The following is a 19,049-nucleotide window of genomic DNA, read 5'->3' as shown; positions in this document are numbered from 1 at the left end:
TGCGGATACTCAGGATGGATTGATACCAAGTTCCTTCTTGATCACCTCCAAAATTTTTTCTTAATTGTTAGAATTGGCCTCCCTGCTCCTGGTCTCTGGCAGTCTTTCACACGTCCCTCCACTCATCCGGTATTGGCCGTCTCGAATGCTGGCATCCTGAGTATCCGCAAAAGATTTTTTAATGGGAAATTGAAGAAACCCATACCTAGGAAGATGGTGGCTCCCCCTGGCAGTCCAAGACAAAGCTAACTCAACAAAATAACAAGTGGGATCATAAAATCAGAAATTGAAGATTTTTTTCCTGAGTGTGTCATAATCCGATGACTACAGGGTGCAGAAATCAATTAAACTGCAACCAGTGGGCGGGCTGCCCAATCTAATTTAAAGAATCAGTCCTGAAGAAGGTCCAAATACAGAAAACCGAAACGCCGCGTCGACTTGTGATTCTTGTTTTTTTTAATAATCTTTGTATGAAATGTATAAAAATGTGGTTTTAAAATAATCTCTTATATATTGTATTGTGATTATATAATAAATGTACAACAGAGTTTTTATTACAATTCTTGGTGTGGAAAGAAATTTTTTTAATTTTCTAATGCTTCATTGAACCACCTTTTATTGTGTTCTCTATGTAATTCATTTTGGTGGAAAAACAAATCTTACATTTTAACTCCTACTGTTTACGGTCTGAATGTGTTTAAGAAATGTTCCTCTATTTAAACAATTCACTAAAAATCTAGCCATTACAGAAATATAGCTGAGCTGAACCATAGACATTGTCTCCCTGTTTGAAGCCTGCCTTTAGAGATTGATATTTTCAATTCTGTAACTTTACCTTTCCCGCCGAATTAACGGCATGCTACTTTTTGGGTAGAACACGCAACCTGTGTGGTTTTTGTCTAAGGGGACGCCCAAGTTTGTTTAAAAGATTCCGTCAATGGGAAACACCGAAGCAGAGGTATGTTTTTGACAAGATGTGTACTTTCCTTCGTGAAGAATGGGAAGATGGTGATTTGGGACAGACTCCGTCTGAGTTGTTTTGTGTACAGTCTGAGTTTGCGAAGGGAACTATAGTGGGTTTCGAGGTTGAGAGAGCAGTTGCGACATTGTTGTAGTTTAGGACCGAGTCTCCTTCTCAGCCGTTGTTTGAGCCTGATCTTTCTGTTAGGAGGAAGGTGCGACAATATCCAATGAGAGAGGTTCCTCCGGTGTGGAAAGAGGCCATTCAGGCTGATGTTAATGCTGGTATTGTAGCTGCACCGGCTCATTTTCAACGTGTTTGAGTACATGTTCCGTGGAAGCGAGCTGAAGTTTTGGCTCTTAAGCAGACTTTGCCTGACCCCCGTACAAAATCCTGCAGGGTATTATAAGGAATTATCACAGACTGCACACTCATGTGTTATGAATCTAGCTGATATAGACATGTTGTTTGGAAATGTGGTTCCACTGCCTTTATGGGGATTGATTCGTCATACGGATCATGCGCAAGAGTTAGGTAATACCTGGGTTAACATTGGTGCTGCGGATGGTCGACAAGTGGGTGGTGCTAAACCTGAGCCTTTAGTCGCAGAACTTCCTGGTAGGATCGTTACTTATATGAAGACTTTAATGCCTGCTATGCGAGTAAACTGGGACAAATTGTCTGCGTGTAAGCAGAAGAAAGATGAAAGCGTGTCTGATTTCTTCACTAGGTTTGAAGAGACGTTTATTGACCATAGTGGTCAAGACATGAGTACGGAAGGTGGTCAACGGTTGTTTGTTGATAAGTTTGTGCATAACTTGCTTCCCGAGTTGTGTACTAAATTGAAGGATTCAGAGAGTTCTTGGGCTGTTTCCTCATCAGCACAGATATTGGCTACTGCACAGTACTACGAAAATAGGGATAAGGATGAGAAGGATAGAGCAGACAAGAAGACTAAAGAGTTGAAGACAAAGGTTCTTTTGCAGCAAGTGTATCCGCCTCGTAGTAGCCAACGTGATTATCAGCAACTTCAGCAGTTTCAGAGAAACTCACAAAGGTTTGAGTCTCCTCAACCGCGTTTTCCTGTAGGCCCTAATCTGTGTGCATATTGTAAAGAAGAGGGTCATTTTAAAAATAGTTGCCCGGTTCTGTTACAGCGCGTGAATGGTGTTTCTGGTGTGAGAGGTCGAGGTGTTCAGCAAGCTTCTAGAGGTAGGGGACGTGGTGTGTTCCCCCAGAATGCGCGTTCCTTTCCTCCACAAAATTCTCATGAATTGTTTTGATCAGCAAAATGGTGCGTCTGGTAGGACGACTCAGTACTATGCTGACAACTAATATGTCGAAGGTGAGAATATGGACGGTAATGATTGCCAGGACAGCCATAGACAAAGAGAGGAAGTGGTTTCAGTTCCAGTAGATCAGAGTGGACCCTATGTTGAAGTGATTACATCAGGTGTGTCAGAGCCTTTTCTGTTGTTAACTGGTGCTGCGAAGAGTTCTATTATGCACTCTAAACTCCCTGGCACACCTTTGTCTGGCTTGACGAATGTTTCAGTAGGTTTTTCTGGCGCCCCGGTTAAGAACCCGATTTCTAGTTGGACCTTGTGAATTGGAAGCACCCCTTATTTTGACGACAGGTTGTGGTGAGAATTTGCTGGGATTGGATCTATTGATAAGATTGTATGCAACACTACAATGTTCTCCTTCGGGAGTACAACTTACATTAGGTAAGAGAGTGATCTCTCCGATGTATTTGTCGAGAGACCGACTCCCGGCCGAATTGTCTTCTCTTCTTGATATTCTTTGGGCTACTGGTCCTAATGATGTGGGTCTTTTGGAGATACTGCCATATGTTGTGACGCTGAAAGCGAATGTTCGAATGCCACGTATTCCCCAATATAGGATATCTAGTGATGGTGAAAGAGCGTTGCTAGCGATCATTTATGACCTGATTGAGAAATATGTGATTGAAGAAACGAGAGGTAATGTGTGCAATAGTCCGGTTTTGCCTGTTCTGAAACGTGCTGATTCTTCACAACCGCCTGTATATAGGTTTGTGATCGATCTTCGTGAGGTGAACAAGATTGTAGTTCTGCAATTTCCTGTTGTTCCAGATATTACTGCCTTATTGACCATGATTCCAGCTTCGGCTACCTGGTTTTCGGTGATTGATTTGAAGAATGCTTTCTTCAGCATCCCGATTGCCGAGGAGAGTAGAGATATTTTCGGCTTCTCTTTAGGAGGTCGAAGCTTCCGGTTCAAGCGTGCTCCTCAAGGCTATTGTGAGAGTCCATTAATATATAGTCAGGCTTTGAAAACACAGCTTGACACAATTGTCTTACCTGATGGTGCTGCTCTTGTTCAGTATGTCGCCGATTTGTTAGTAGCTACCGATGCTGAGGAGATTTGTAAAGAAGCTACTTTGTCGTTGTTGCGTCATTTGTCTGACTTCCATCATAAAGTGTCCCTTTCGAAGTTCCAGTATTGTCGACAAGAAGTGACCTACTTAGGTCATCTCTTATCGAAGGAGGGAAGAAGATTGACCCCAAAACGAATCCAAGCGATTGCGAAAATGAGTGTGCCAACTATGCAGAGAGAAGTGCGTGCTTTCCTGGGTATTACGTCGTATTGTAGACAGTGGATTCCAACTTTTTCGCTTCTTGCGAAACCTTTGATAGCTCTTACTGTTAAGGATACTCCGAATCCCATTCCTTGGACTGACGAATGCCAGAAGAGTTTTTCTGAATTGCGCGATGCATTGTGTTCGACTCCTGTGTTGGGTACCCCCGTTTACAGTAAGCCTTTCACACTCTATGTCCATGAGAGAGAGGGATGTGCATTGTCAGTTTTGACACAGCAGTTCGGCGATAAGCAACGTCCATGTGCGTATTTCTCGTCGACTTTGGATCCGGTAGCTAGAGCGTTGCAGAGTTGTTTGACAGCTGCAGCGGCAGCGGCTGTCTCTATTCGACAGTCTGCTGGTTTGGTGATGGATAATACGTTGATTGTGATGGTTCCACATGCAGTGGATACCTTGTTAAACAGAACCAAGACACAGCACTTAACTAGTGCTCGATTGTCAGGTTATGAGTTGACACTCTTAGCGAGTCATGTGCACATAAAGAGATGCAATACGTTGAATCCAGCTACGTTGTTGCCGACTTCAGTAGGAACAGATGTTTCTGAACAGCATGATTGTTTTCTTAGGACAGAGGAGGAAATGAAAGGGAGAATAGACCTTAGGGACACTCCTCTTGCGGAGTGTGATGGTACCTTATGGGTGGATGGTTCATGCTTCAAGCTCCCGAATGGTGATACAACTGCGGCATATGCTGTTCCGACTTTACATACGATTGTTGAAGCTGCACGTATCCCACATAATTCAGCTCAAGCAGCAGAGTTGATTGCATTAACAAGAGCGTGTGTGTTGTCGAAAGGGAAACGAGTGACTGTATATACTGACAGCCAGTATGCGTTTGGTGTGGCTCATAGTTTTGGTCGCTTGTGCAAGGAACGTGGGTTCCTCACGTCTCACGGAACGAAGATACAGCATGGTGAGTTGGTGAATGAGCTTCTTGAGTCACTTACCTTGCCGTTGCAAGTTGCGATAGTGAAATGCAGTGCACATAAGAAGGTTACCGATGATGTTGGTCGTGGTAATGCGTTTGCGGATGAAGTTGCGAAAGATGTGGCGAGGGATGTGATGAGTCGAATGTATGTTCCAGGTCCAGCGAGATGGGTTCCAGATAGAAGTATGTGTGAAGATACGATAGAAAGTGTGAAGTCAATTCAAGCTGAAGCTACAGAGAAGGAGTTGAGCGTATGGAGAGAGAGTACGGGTAAATTGGATTCGAATGGTTGTTGGGTTGAGTTGTCAGAGCATCAGCGATGGTTGTTACCCTATGCGTACGTGCTTGCAGTGGTTACAATGGCGCATGGAATAGCTCATATTAGTACGAAAGGGATTTGTAAGTTGTTGGCTCCAGTATGGCAAAATGCTGGAATTCCTAAGTGTGCAGAGAACGTGGTTAAGAATTGTATGGTTTGTCTGATGTACAATCCTGGTAAGGGAACTCCAACTCCAGCTGGTCATTTTGCGCCTCCGACGTATCCGTTTGAGGTCTTGCAATTAGATTTTATACACATGGAGAGATGCAACAACCTGAAATATGTACTCGTGGTTGTTTGTGCCTTTTCAAGATGGGTAGAAGCATATCCCCTGAAAGATAATACTGCCTTGTCCACAGCTAAAGCCCTTGTTAAGGAGTTTTTCTCTAGGTATGGTTTGCCGAGAATGGTCTGGAGTGAATTTTTGGGTCAAGTGATGAAGAGAGTATGTGATGGTTTAGGAATTCGTCAGAAATTCCATGCTGCAAATCACCCCCAATCAGCTGGTTTAGTTGAGTGCCTATAATGGCACCCTTAAGTTGATATTGGCCAAGATACAAGCGAGCTCTCATCTTAAATGGCCCGATGCTTTGCCATTAGCACTTTTGTCAACTAGGATGACTGTACATTCTCGAGTGGGACTTAGTCCATACGAGATAGTTTTTGGTCGCCCGGCAAACATATGGGGAGTGCCGAGGCCGACAAAATTCAGCGAGATCGAACACCCTGTACTGCTTGACTATCTGTATGATTTGACGGCTAAATTGCGGGTCTTACACGAACAGGTTCATGATACATGCCTCAGGCTTCTGAAGAATCAGGACACTCTATTGATCTTGGCTCCTGGGTCCTAGTGAAGAACTTCCAGCGGACAAAGAACGATTAGCCCCGCTGGACCGGTCCCTACTTGGTGCTATTGTCTACGCGATCTGCAGTGCGAGTGCAAGGAAAGAAAATCTGGATCCACGGCGTACATTGTACGGTGGGTCCAGGATGGCATTCCTGATTCAGAAACTGACACCGTGCCTCGTTTTCTGCCTTTTAGCGATGCACGTTCAATTGGGACGAGTTCTGAGCATGAAAGTGACGATCTTCTGCAAGAAGCTGTGCCACCGTCAGTTCGACTAGACACTACCGAGCCTGAACTTTTATTCCATGATCAGACATTACCTGGAAAAGGCCGTTATAATTTGCGACCAAGAGTTGTGGGACTAATAAAGTGAAAATTCTTTTTTTCTTTGCTATTTTTTGAAAGTTCAGCCCTCCCATCTGAGAAACTGTTTTGACTGATTTTTGTTTTTCGAACCGCCATCCGGGTTCAGCTGTAGGGTCGCGGTGTAAAGACTTGGGAGTGCAAGCCGAAGACATGAGGTCGACGGTTCTGGTTGGTCCTAGGGCGTTCCCTGGACTGACAGACGCATTCCTTAGCACGGAAGAACCAACCGCCGCGAGCAGCACGGTTAGAGGATGGAGTTTTTCGAGATGGAGAGACCTGTTGAAGAAATGAGTTTTAAGAGCAAAATGTGCCAAATTATGAGTAGAAAGTGTTTTTTGATATTATGTCTTTTTATGTTACTTGGCTTGATGATGTTCTTTATGGGATATATTATATTCTCTTTTCAAGTGATGTTTGCACCCACTACACCACCCATAGCTTCTTCTACTGTTTCTTCGCATTCTTTTCATCCACTGGCTGAACATGAGTCCATTAGGAGATTGGAATTCGTTAATAATTCCTTTGTTCAGCTTTTGCATCAACACCAGCTAGTAGTGAACATGACTAACTGTTGGGTGTGTGGTCTTATGCCTCATACTACTGATAAAGGTATTCCTTACCTGGTCCTGGCATTCAGCTATAATGGTTCCGTGTGGGCATATAGAACGATGTTCATCTATGTTCGTGAAGTCTACCCCCTACGTTCTGTGAAAGACAATCCAAACAATAGTGCTCTAGTTAAGGGAATAGTCGATATGATTAGAGGAGCTAGTTCCTATGAGACAATCCCGAAAGATGAGACACTAGCATATATTGGATGGAACGTGACAGGATATGGAGCTAGTCTGAGTGAAAACCAGCGAGCGAAAAGATCCTCTCCGATTTGGATTGTACCCCATCAGGGTCATTTATGTCTGCAAGGTAATGGCAAGAATCCGAAAGCTCAGTTAGGGAAGAGTATCTGCACTGAGACGTATGTTTTTGCGTCCCAGACTTCCCCATCGTTTCTAGCAGCTAAGGGTACCTATTTCGTCTGTTACAATAGCGCATACACGTGGTTGCCCCCTGATTTCTCGGGCACATGTTTTGTCTCATTCCTGTTGCCTCCTACTTATACAGCTGCGGCATATTACCACAAGACGAGAGTTGTTAGAGGTGTCTTGAGTAAGGAAGATACTGCAGGATAAGAATTAGGTGATTTCTTGAAGGGTTTTCTGCCATTTTGGGGACCTATGGTTAACAACAGGAACATACGGCAATTGACGAGAGTGGTTGAGTCCACCGTAGTTGAAACTGCTGGTGCCCTTAGTAACTTGACTGCTGAGCTCCAGTCGGATCGCCTTATGACTCTTCAGAACAGAGTTGCGTTAGACGTCATACTTGCAGATAGAGGAGGGGTATGTAAATTGATTCAATCGAGCTGCTGTGTTTTCATTCCAGACAATGCTCCAACAGTGTACCAAGCCATTTCCAAACTGCACAAGATCTCCGAGTCTATACATGTGGACAAAGGAGATTGGACATTAATGGGAAGGTTTTGGGGATGTTATCCACTTGGGGATGGAAGATTCTGATGATCATTGGGATGGTCTTAGCCATTCTTTTCCTTTTCTGTCTTTGTGTACAATGTGCTCCTGCTATATGTGGCCTTAGTGCTACCTTGTGTGTAAGGAGACCTGTATCAAGAGACGTGCTAAGTAATAGGATGATGCTACAGCAACATCTTGATGATCTGATGAATATAGACCTGGATTCAGACTGACATGAGTTTAGGTGATTGCCAATGTAAGGGCAAAAGGAGGGTATGAGGTTCCGTGATTCTGAACCCGTTTCATAAAGGTCGTCGTATCGTGACGATTTTGGTAACAGCGGACCGAAAATGACAGTGTGGTAATGTTGAGTGTTTTTTTGTCATGTTCGAGTGATGGGATCACCATGAAATCAGGGATTCCGTTCTGAACCTTTGGGTTCCATTTTGTGTACGGCAGCCACTTTGTGGTTGCCCTCACATAGGCCGATGACTATGGCCGAACGAGTCCTTGGGACACGTACTCCTTTAGCTGACTGCTGTGTGACCTGGGTAAGCTGACTCCATTGCCCGAAGCTAAACTTGTTGAGCCAGTTCCGTGTTCGGCAGCTGGTCAAGATAGAGATCAAAGAGCAGGACATTGCTGAGTTTATGGTACATGCACACACCCTTCTATCTTGCCTCTCATCTGTTTCTGTTCCTTCTTTTATGGCCTATTTATGGTTTGGGTTGAGGACTTTTATTATGGGTTTCTGTCCGGCCTGTTCGAGCAAGAATGTTGGGCCTTCCCGTGTAATTGATGGTGGGCTGGACAAATGAAATGTGGGTTTGTCATGCAATGCTTTTGTCGTGTACACATGGGATTGGTCAACTGTAAATAAGGAATGTTTGCCTGAAGCACAATATTTGGTATAACAAGGGATGACTCGCTTTGTAAAGTTGAGCAGTCTCCTACGAATATACGCCATTGTACTTCGTGGACCTCTGTTTCTGGTTGCAGCCAATAAATTTGATCTTTGACGTCACCAAGAAGTATCCTGTGTCTCTGTATGCCAAGACAGGAGAACTCGGAGACATCGGGCGTTTCCCCTGGCGCCGCTGGGTTTGAAAAACCCGGTTCTTCAACATGGCAGATCATAGAGGCGTCGATCATCTTGGTCCGATTCTTCAAATGACTGGAATTGTTCCCAGATCACCTCGCCTCCTTCGTGAGTGCCTGTGATGTGTGTCCCAGGCCACGCACCATAGATTCCTTCGACACCTCTCGCCACCTTTCTTTTCCCAGCAGAAGTCACGGCACGACAGCAGGTAGGTTATCTAAATTATTTTATTTTTAAAAAACGTGCAAGAATAGGACGGCCTACGCGTTTCGGCTACAATTAGCCTTCAACTGGACCATAGAGTCCCAGGCGTCTAGTACCCTTCTTTGTGTTCATTAAACACTAGACTGTTAACCTCATTTACAAACTATGGCTCAATACAATCGCCATTTTGTTTTTCTTCCATTCCTGTGAAGTACTCTTAAAGGGCCGCGTGCGAGATGATGATATCATTTCCTCATTCATGGCAGTAAGTTATTCTGTCATAACAATTATTTACAATCTATAAATAATGCATTCTACAAGGCCTTATAGAGTTGTCTCTAATAATAATAAGTCATAAATTATGTATATATACACACATATATATATATATATGTCTCTCTCTCTAAATATATATATATATATATAGAGAGAGAGAGAGAGAGAGACAGAGAGAGACAGAGAGAGAGAGAAAGAGAGAGATATTTTCAATAAAAAAAAACAAAGTTTACAGAGACGTTATAGGTTGGAAATAGCATCAAAAACCTTAGAAATACACAGAAAAAAATAAAGGTTACAAAGACGTTTACTTAGGTTCAGATTTTACATACTCAAAACCGTAGAAACTGAGCAGTTATAGTTACCTGGGCTAACTATAACTTACACTCCCCACAATACACAGCTTATAAAGCGGGCAGAGAAACACATGAAAAAATTGTTCCTGCCTGTAGAGCGCAGGGTTTTAAGCTGCTCTCTACGGGTAGGAACAATACTGGCTCCCGCTGGCGTCATGGGGTCTCTGGGGGCCCTCAACATTGATCATGTGTGTGCCCTGGATGGGCTCAAGGGCACCCACCCTTTACTGGCAGGGTCATTTTTGTAAATCCTTCATTATGCATGGTCAAGGCATATGCATGGTAAAGGTGCTACGTGGTAAAGGCATACGTGTTTAAGGCATTGCAGGGTAAAGGCATACGTGTTAAAGGCATTTGTTGGTTTCTATTACATTATAATTAGTCTAATCCTGCACTATCTCTTGACCTGAAACTAAACCCTGGGCCTTGATAAACTGAACACAGACAGCTCAAAAAAAGTGTAAAAGCAGGTTTAGTGGGAATGTCATGTCACATTGTCATCACATGCCATTTCCCCAATGCATTGTACCATTTCCCCAGTTTCCCCCAGATAAATGGTGCTATGAACTGTATAGCACTACTCGCCACCACGTTTAGAGGGTGATCCATTTCTCTTCCTACCCTGGAAAGAGAGTTAGTCCAGCATTTTGTTGAAGTGAAACTCTAACTGTTTCCAGTGTCAGAAAAAGTCAGATTGGGGTCTGTGAATGCTCACTTGCTTACAAACTGACAAGGTGAATCATGCATGCACTACAGTTACTAGTGTGTGATTCTACACATGCAAAACATGTACACCTGGCAGCTATCATCTGACTAGTTTTGTTTTCAAACATTGTTGAAAGAGCTGAGGACACAGACAAGCCCACTGACACCAAGAGAGAAACAGTAATGACAGTTATTCACAGGCCCTGGCAAACCCCCTAGGCCTGCTCAACATGAGACCAATCTCCCTCCCAAACATTCTTGCTAAACTATTCACAGGCATTCTGGCTCACAACATAGTCCGTTCATAATGGCCTTATGACTGCAAGCCACAGCAGTGGTGAGTTAATATTGTGCTGTTAATAAAATTGATAATTTCCAACACTGAGAAGACACTGGGTGTAGGAAGGTGGATATCTGACCATATGGTTACCCCAACTTTTTGCCTTGTGTTTTGCTGGTTTTCGACTCAGTTGGCCTGTTATCCTGCTATTCGGGGCTCCAGGCTATCTGCTCTCCCTATAAAATGGACTCCATGTACTTTAGGTACATACCAGATTGGGTATTGGGTCACCTCTGTGTGCCCCTGTGTAGTGTACCATAGGTACCCAGGGCATAGGTGCATCCAAGTCCTACCAAGGGCTGAAGCATGTATTATGCCACTCCTGTCTGGCCATCCAAACTGACACCACAGGCTGATCACTCAGCTTGAGTAAGGTGGTGTAATCACCCCTTACTTAGATATAGTATACCTATATCTACCTTTATATATAGACACATATGCACCTATAAGTCACTCCCATGGTAGGCCTCGACAATCCTCAAGGCAGAGTGCTTGGTTTTATGTGAGAGGGTGCCCTAGCATAAGCTGAGCCCCTCTGCAGCTTTCAGAACCATGTCTGTATAGCTGTTCTATGATACACTGGGACAGGATTAGACTAATTTGCATACAGCCAGGTTCTGAAACTGGGATGGTGCAGTGAGCTAAAAAACGGTGTTGGATCTAGCCCTGATCTTTTGACTGGGTGAGAGCTTTCTGCTTAATTCAGAGACTCTGTCCCTCACCACCCCTTTTTGTAAATATTTTTGTCCACCCTAAGCGTGGAAGGGTATTCTCAGATGTGAGACCCTTGCTCATTGCACCATCAGGATTCAAGCAAACCGGGCCGAAGACGGCTGTAATGCCAGAAACCGGTCCCCGGGAGCTTGTTTCCTTCCCAGTGTAAGAATTGGCTTCTGTAGTTTGGTTTGTCCTGTTCCCATCATGCACTGGGACAGGATCAGACTAATTTGCATACAGCCAGGTTCTGAAACTGGGATGGTGCAGTGAGCTAAAAAACGGTGTTGGATCTAGCCCTGATCTTTTGACTGGGTGAGAGCTTTCTGCTTAATTCAGAGACTCTGTCCCTCACCACCCCTTTTTGTAAATATGTTCTATGATATAGCCATACCATATACGCTTAAGTGCATTATAATCCTCATGGTTAAATGATAACTTTGGTGTGGCTTTATCAAAACATGTGGTGTAAGGTGTCAAACACTTTGGAATACTACCCCCCCCCCCACCAATTCTGGCAGCGGGGGTAGCATTCCACCCTTCTAGAGGGAAAAGACATGTATGTTACTGCTTTACCCGGTTAGAGTTAAACAGAGCTTCAGCATCACAAAATGGATGCTGCTGCCACAGACACGAGTCTGAACTCCTGCTGCTGGACAAAACTCCAGCAAGGGAGGCCTGGACAATGGGTTTCCTGTCAAGGGAGGTGCTAGCACCCCCCCAGACAGCCGGTAGTGTATTGGGGCAGGGAGGGTTGAATGGAACAATGCTTTTCCAGACACTGCCTGGGGCACACAAGATGCTCCATGCATAGCCCGGTTCAAACCAGTTGCTGGGGCCCTCGAGCCCTGCTCTGGCGCGATACTGGGCAAAGGGAAAGGGGTGTAACCACCCCTTTCCCAGGTCCACCCATTGGAGGGACCTAGTGGGTAATCCAGCCCATTTTCTTAGTAAAAAGATAGGAGCTGTGTCCCCAGGACGTTAGATTATCCTGGAACGAAACTCTGAAATGAAACTCTTGGACCTTCGATATTCTATACTGACTAGAAGACTGAAGACATCTCCCTTGTGGTCAAGGACTGACCACCTTGTGTAAACAGGGACCCCTGTCTTTAGTAACAAGCAAGGTAAAGGCGGCAGTTGACATTTGAGCTGATCCAGTGTGAACAGGACAGCATTGTGGAAAAAGATGCCCGGAGTGACCTTTGTCATATATACTTCCTGAAGAGTTACCTTTGTTATATAGTTCATAAAGAGTTACCTTTGTTATACACTTCCTGAAGAGTTACCTTTGTTATACACTTCCTGAAGAGCTACCTTTGGTAGATACTTCCTGAAACTGAATTAACGGCAGTGCTCCCTGATTCCTCTCTTTTTCCACAATCTGTCCTGTTTAAATGAAATCTTATCCATGTGTATCTACCCAAAACTGTACCTGTAGCACATGAGTGCTCTGTAGCTGCCCTTTCCTTAGTAATTTACTCTGAACAATGGTAAATCATTGCCTTTTCAGAAGTAAATAAGATGTGACATGTTCAACCACAGTTTTAATGAAATATCCATGTATGGTAAAATGTTCCTTACTAAATTTCAAATATGGTAGAGAAGAGATGTCTTATCCAGCTGGTTAAATATTGTGTATTCACATTGTATTACATTTGCATTTAGTAATATTAAATTTCTTTACATCCAACAGAAAATAATCCTTAAATGCACGGATTGATTATGAATAATGAAGATAACACATCAAACCTGCAAAAATTATCAAAAATAAGGATCTCCAAAAACATCAGTGCAATCAGAGGCAAGGACAGATCCAGGAAGAAGCAGTCAAAGTCAATTCAGTAAGTGTCCGATTCTGAGATCTGCACCTCGACACCCCAAGACGAAGAAATGACCTCTACAAAATTAAGGCAACAAAACTGACAAACCACCTGCTGTTTAAACAAGCATCCAACACCAGCTTTGATCATGAGGCCGGTATGAGAGTTGGAGGAAGGTCTCGTGTCTATTTGGGATCCATAGCTTGGAACAAACTCCCTCTTCTGCTTTGAGCTGTTAGTAACATGATAATGTTTAAAAAAAAGGTTGAAAACTTGGCTTTTTGTCCATGTTTGAAACAACCAGATTTACTTTCTTTTCTGACCTGTGCTATGCCCCGGACACTCTTTGGAGTAGCTGTACACATTACGAGTCGCTTCACCATCATGATATGGCTAGAGCAGTGCTTCGCTATCTAAACTGACAACAGGCCAGCATTCAGTGCTCTAGGTGTATTGTTAACTCTTTCAAGCCAAACCACAGGAACCAGGGAAAAGCACATCGAAGTGGTGCCTAACAACTGAAGGCTAAAGAAAAGCGGAGTTCTGCTCTCTGAAGTACAGAGTTTTGTCCCAATTTGCACCTACCGGAAGGAAGATTAAGCTTTACCCGCAAGCAGGCAAAGCCATTATCCAATCTAAAGATGCAATCACCGACAAGGAAGCCTTACTGATATTATGAATGTGGCAGGTATTTAGTGAATCTTGAATTTTATTGTTAAATCGGAAATCAAGCATCCAAAATATTACACACATACAGGGAATGTGAAAATAACGCAAGTGGTTCATTAACTATGCTGACCCTTCAGGAAACACGGTCAGGAGAAAAATCTGGCAATTGCACTGAATATGTCAAGAACTTTAGCCAGTTAGAAACCATAAAAGAGCATCAGCGAAAACAAACAGGGGAAAAACCATACCATTGCACTGAATGTGTGAAGAGCTTCAGTTGGTTATCCCATCTCCAAATACATCAGCGAACACACACAGGGGAAAAACCATACCAGTGCAGTGAACGTGTAAAGACCTTCAGTCAGTTACAAGAACTTCAAACACATCAGCGAACACACACAGGGGAAAAACCATACAATTGCAAGCAATGTGTGCAGAGCTTCAGTCGGTTATCACTCCTCCAAACACATCAGCGAACACACACAGGGGAAAAACCATACCATTGCACTGAAGGTGTAAAGAGCTTCAGTCGGTTAACAGACCTCCGAAGACATCAGCGTACACACACTGGGGAAAAACCATACCATTGCAAGGAATGTGTGCAGAGCTTTAGTCGGTTATCACTCCTCAAAACACATCAGCGAACACACACAGGGGAAAAACCATATCATTGCACTGAATGTGTGAAGAGCTTCAGTCAGTTAACAGACCTCCGAAGACATCAGCGTACACACACTGGGGAAAAACCATACCATTGCACTGAATGTGTGAAGAGCTTCAGTCGGTTATCACATCTCCAAACACATCAGCGAACACACACAGGGGAAAAACCATACCATTGCACTGAATGTGTGAAGAGCTTCAGTCAGTTATCACATTTCCAAACACATCAGCGAACACACACAGGGGAAAAACCATACCATTGCACTGAATGTGTGAAGAGCTTCAGTCGGTTAACAGGCCTCCGAAGACATCAGCGAACACACACGGGGGGAAAACCATACCATTGCAATGAATGTGTAAAGACCTTCAGTCAGTTATCACACCTCCACACACATCAGAGAATACACACAGGGGAAAAACAATACCATTGCAAGGAATGTGTGCAGAGCTTTAGTCGGTTATCACTCCTCCAAACACATCAGCGAACACACATGGGGGAAAAACCTTACCATTGCACTGAATGTGTGAAGAGATTCAGTCGGTTATCAGACCTCCAAAGACATCAGAGAATACACACAGGGGAAAAACCATACCATTGCAGTGAATGTGTGAAGAGCTTCAGTCAGTTATCAGACCTCCAAAGACATCAGAGAATACACACAGGGGAAAAACCATACCATTGCAGTGAATGTGTGAAGAGCTTCAGTCAGTTATCAGACCTCCAAAGACATCAGAGAATACACACAGGGGAAAAACCATACCATTGCAGTGAATGTGTGAAGAGCTTCTGTCTCATTTCAGACCTCCACAGACATCAGAAAATACACACAGGGGAAAACCCATACCATTGCAAAGAATGTGTAAAGAGCTTCTGTCGGTTACAAGAACTCCAAACTCATCAGCGAACCCACACAGGGGAAAAACCATACCATTGCAAGGAATGTGTAAAGAGCTTCAGTCAAATTTCACAGCTCCACGCACATCAGAGAATGCACACAGGGGAAAAACCATACCAGTGCAGTGAATGTGTGAAGAGCTTCAGTCAAATTTCACAGCTCCACGCACATCAGAGAATACACACAGGGGAAAAACCATACCAGTGCAGTGAATGTGTAAAGAGCTTCAGTCAAATTTCACAGCTCCACGTACATCAGAGAATACACACAGGGGAAAAACCATACCAGTGCAGTGAATGTGTAAAGAGCTTCAGTCAGTTAACAGACCTCCAGAGACATCAGCGAATACACACAGGGGAAAAACCATACCAGTGCAGTGAATGTGTAAAGAGCTTCAGTCAGTTAAAAGACCTCCGGAGACATCAGCGAATACACACTGGGGAAAAACCTTACCATTGCAGTGAATGTGGGAGTAGTTTTAGCGTACAATCAAACCTCCGGACACATCAGCGAATACACACAGGGGAAAAACCATACAATTGCAGTGAATGTGGCAGTAGTTTTACTTACTCTTCAGCATTAAGAAATCATCAGCGAGCTCACAAAGGGGAAACAAATCTTTTAAATGCCATGAATGCTTGAAAAGCTGTAGTCCATTATCAATCCTAAACAGGCATCAGCGAACACACGCAGAAGAAAAGCCTTCAAGTGCAATGAATGTGTGAAGCAATGTACCATACAACTGTAGTGAGTGTAGAAGTACCTTTAGGAAATCTTTCGCATTAAGGATTCATCAGTTAACACACACAGAGAAAAAACCTTTCAGGTGCAGTGAATGTGTGAATATCTTCTGTCAGTTATTAAACCTACGGATGCATCAACTAACACACACAGAGTAAAAATGAGCATTGCAATGAATGTCAGAAGTGATTTTGTCATTTGCAAACACACCTGGGGTAAACCTTACAATTGCACTAAAAGTGTGACGAGCTTTTGTCAATTTCTGATCCTACATAGCCTCAGCGAACACACACGTTCATTTAACTCACTTAGAAATAATCCTATAGATGCAGTGAATTCAAAAAGAACTTAAGAACATTAGCAATAATATTGACTCATCTGAGGGCATAGACAGGAGCAGAACAGTGCAGTTATTGTGAGATGAAGGAATTACAGGAACAAGTATATAATTATGTGGGTTATTCAAATACCAGATGAATGAAGACTCGACTAGAAGAAATGAAGAAAACCAAAGATTTGTAGAATATTAAAAGTGTCTGTTCCCAGTGATTGTTCACTTCGGTACACATAGAAAAAACAACGTGATATAACAGGAAATCCACAGGGAGACTAGCACAATGTGGAATAAAAGAAAAGAAACACTGGTGGTTTTTATTTGGCGATGAAGAGTTACAAAGAAAAACATCCAAGTGTTCCTGTTCATGCTACCTGTAAAAGTGTAGGGATGAATATAATTCTGCCTGCACACATTGCTATATTAGCATAAGTGAGTTAGTTGCGAAAACGCCAATTTGCTGCTTTTGCACATGACACTACATGTCTCTGTTTTTATAAAGACAAACTGCTTGCTTTCCCTTCACATTAGAACGGTCTGTTTTTCATATCTCTAGACTCACACTGCGACCTCAAGTCTGCACCAAGTGTTCAAGGTTAAAATAACAATGTATGCTGTTGATGCAGGTTGATCGGCCCACGCTCTAGACACAACACAAACACAGCTGCTCATTTCTGAAACTCATGTGCTTTTAATATTGCACTGCATGCATGAGACTAGCACTTGGAAAAAACCTTTCAATCGAGAAAGAGCTGTGCTGATCTGGGATGTGATTCACTTCACCTGACTTTGGAGGTATGGGGTTCCCGGTTTTAACCTAGAGATCTTGTATTATTATAATACCTAGCTCCTAGCAAGGGGAGGGTGGTACACAAGGCGCTACAGACCTGGTTCCACTATCAATATAATATGATTTCTCCCTTTGTATTTTATGGAATTGTAACAATGTTGATTGTATTGATTTTATGCATCTTTTTACTTATGTTAGCAAAGATAGTGCATCTTAGAGCACGTATTTGAAATAAACATTTTAAACTATACCGTGTCTCTGATTGCTCACGTTGTGGACATTTATGAGAATAAAAACAAAAGAGTGTTCTTGATTCCCACTATTCCTGAGAGGTCCCAAAGTCGCTTGTTCATTGGTAGCTTCGCTGTAGTACGGAGAATGAATGAGACACTGTTGCTAGTCGGATAGGGGTTCTGGGCACTGAGGTGGATTTTGGTACACCACAATACACTGAGGTCCTGGTTTCCTGCGCATAGTTCTGTGCATGAGCAGAATTCCCGCAACATGGCGCCCAAAGTCTTGATTAGTGCTTGTATCTGTCCACAATACCCTCAACACCTTTTCCGGTTAACAGGCGTGATGGATTAACCTACCTATACGAATGTGTTATAGGTTAATTCAAGCATGAGATTTATAAAAAGGTTCACATTTTGAATTACTACCCTTTTTTGTTGTACTGCAATTTATATAAATTGTTTTTCTTCTCTATGTCCTCATGGGTGATATTGACATAGCTCAACATAGTTGGGCAGCGCTCCGGCGTCATCTGGCGCAGTTTGGAGTACCAGACAATGGTATGTCTGTTATCTTTGTGGTGAGTGCTGATTCGGTATTCCCCTTTGAGCATTTCTACTCTTGGGTCACGTTTCCTGCAATAAATGCGGATGAGGATATGTTTCATACATACACTCACACTGCGATTCCTGTGAACTATACTCCATATAGGACACAAGAGATTCCAATTTCGGCATGGCAGCATCGTGTTTGGTTTAATGGCACCCTCCCCCACACCGTAACTCCGGTTCGGTTAGGTCCCTTGTCAATTCCTGGGGCCACTTGGCCAGTCTTAGCCGGGTTCACACCATATCCACGTTATCTCAATGCCCCGATTGACGACTTGTGTAAACTTTATATCTCTTTTGTTGGGGTACATAGGGCTTAGGTTCAATATGTTTCTTGCAGCGGAACAAGTTTTAATAAATTTTCTTTAAAAATGCCGACTCTGTAAGCGGCACAACACGTGTGAATTTAAAAGCTACACGCGGTAAATAAGTCTTGTTATAATTTTAGGAGCCGTGCGATAAAGACAAGCTATCCCGGTTAAACCTTTAAAGAAAAGAATCAAGTATGTACAGCCCACCTCATGTAGGAAGCCGTCCGTTTGGACTTAGACGTGTTGCTCAGGTCGGGCTTGGTGATTGATGGTAATCAGGATATAGTAATTCAATCCAGTACCTACGCATTGACAAAGGTACGTTATATAGCAAACTGGTGGCAGCAAACAATGCTCTTATTGGTCCCTCCAATCCTTGGTCCCCTGTTTTTTGGCCCCCCATCCTTGGTTCCCCCCGTCTCCCTCCACGTCTGTCAGAACCCTCTGCATCAAGGTTAGCCAGGACCTCTTGCTACGTCCCAAGATAAGCACAGTAGTCTCCTCTTGCTTCCTTTCCCTCAGAATTATCCGGAAAGTCTCACGCTACTTTTCGGCTGATGCTCTCAAACTTGTTATTTCGGCAATGATTCTTTCCCGACTAGATTATGGTAACGCCCTATATGTGGGCATTCCAGCCTATGAATGTCGCCGGCTGCAGCTTATACAAAATCAGGCAGTGCGCCTCATTTTTA

At 43.4% G+C, this 19,049-nt stretch overlaps 1 protein-coding gene across 1 annotated transcript in view; it reads left to right on the top strand.

Annotated features, from left to right (window-relative positions):
• LOC147738019 (uncharacterized) overlaps positions 1-19,049 on the top strand; it is a 520,426-nt gene that overhangs the window by 135,932 nt on the left and 365,445 nt on the right. The window contains exon 2 of the mRNA XM_086951555.1: positions 12,985-15,928. Within this exon, the coding sequence (XP_086807681.1) occupies positions 13,903-15,928 (2,026 nt within the window). The 5' untranslated portion in view covers positions 12,985-13,902. The remainder of the gene's footprint in view (positions 1-12,984; positions 15,929-19,049) is intronic.

Source organism: Lissotriton vulgaris, chromosome 1_1, assembly GCF_964263255.1.
Source record: "Lissotriton vulgaris chromosome 1_1, aLisVul1.2, whole genome shotgun sequence".
Lineage (NCBI taxonomy): Eukaryota > Metazoa > Chordata > Amphibia > Caudata > Salamandridae > Lissotriton > Lissotriton vulgaris.
This window is presented reverse-complemented; position numbering and strand designations above follow the sequence as displayed.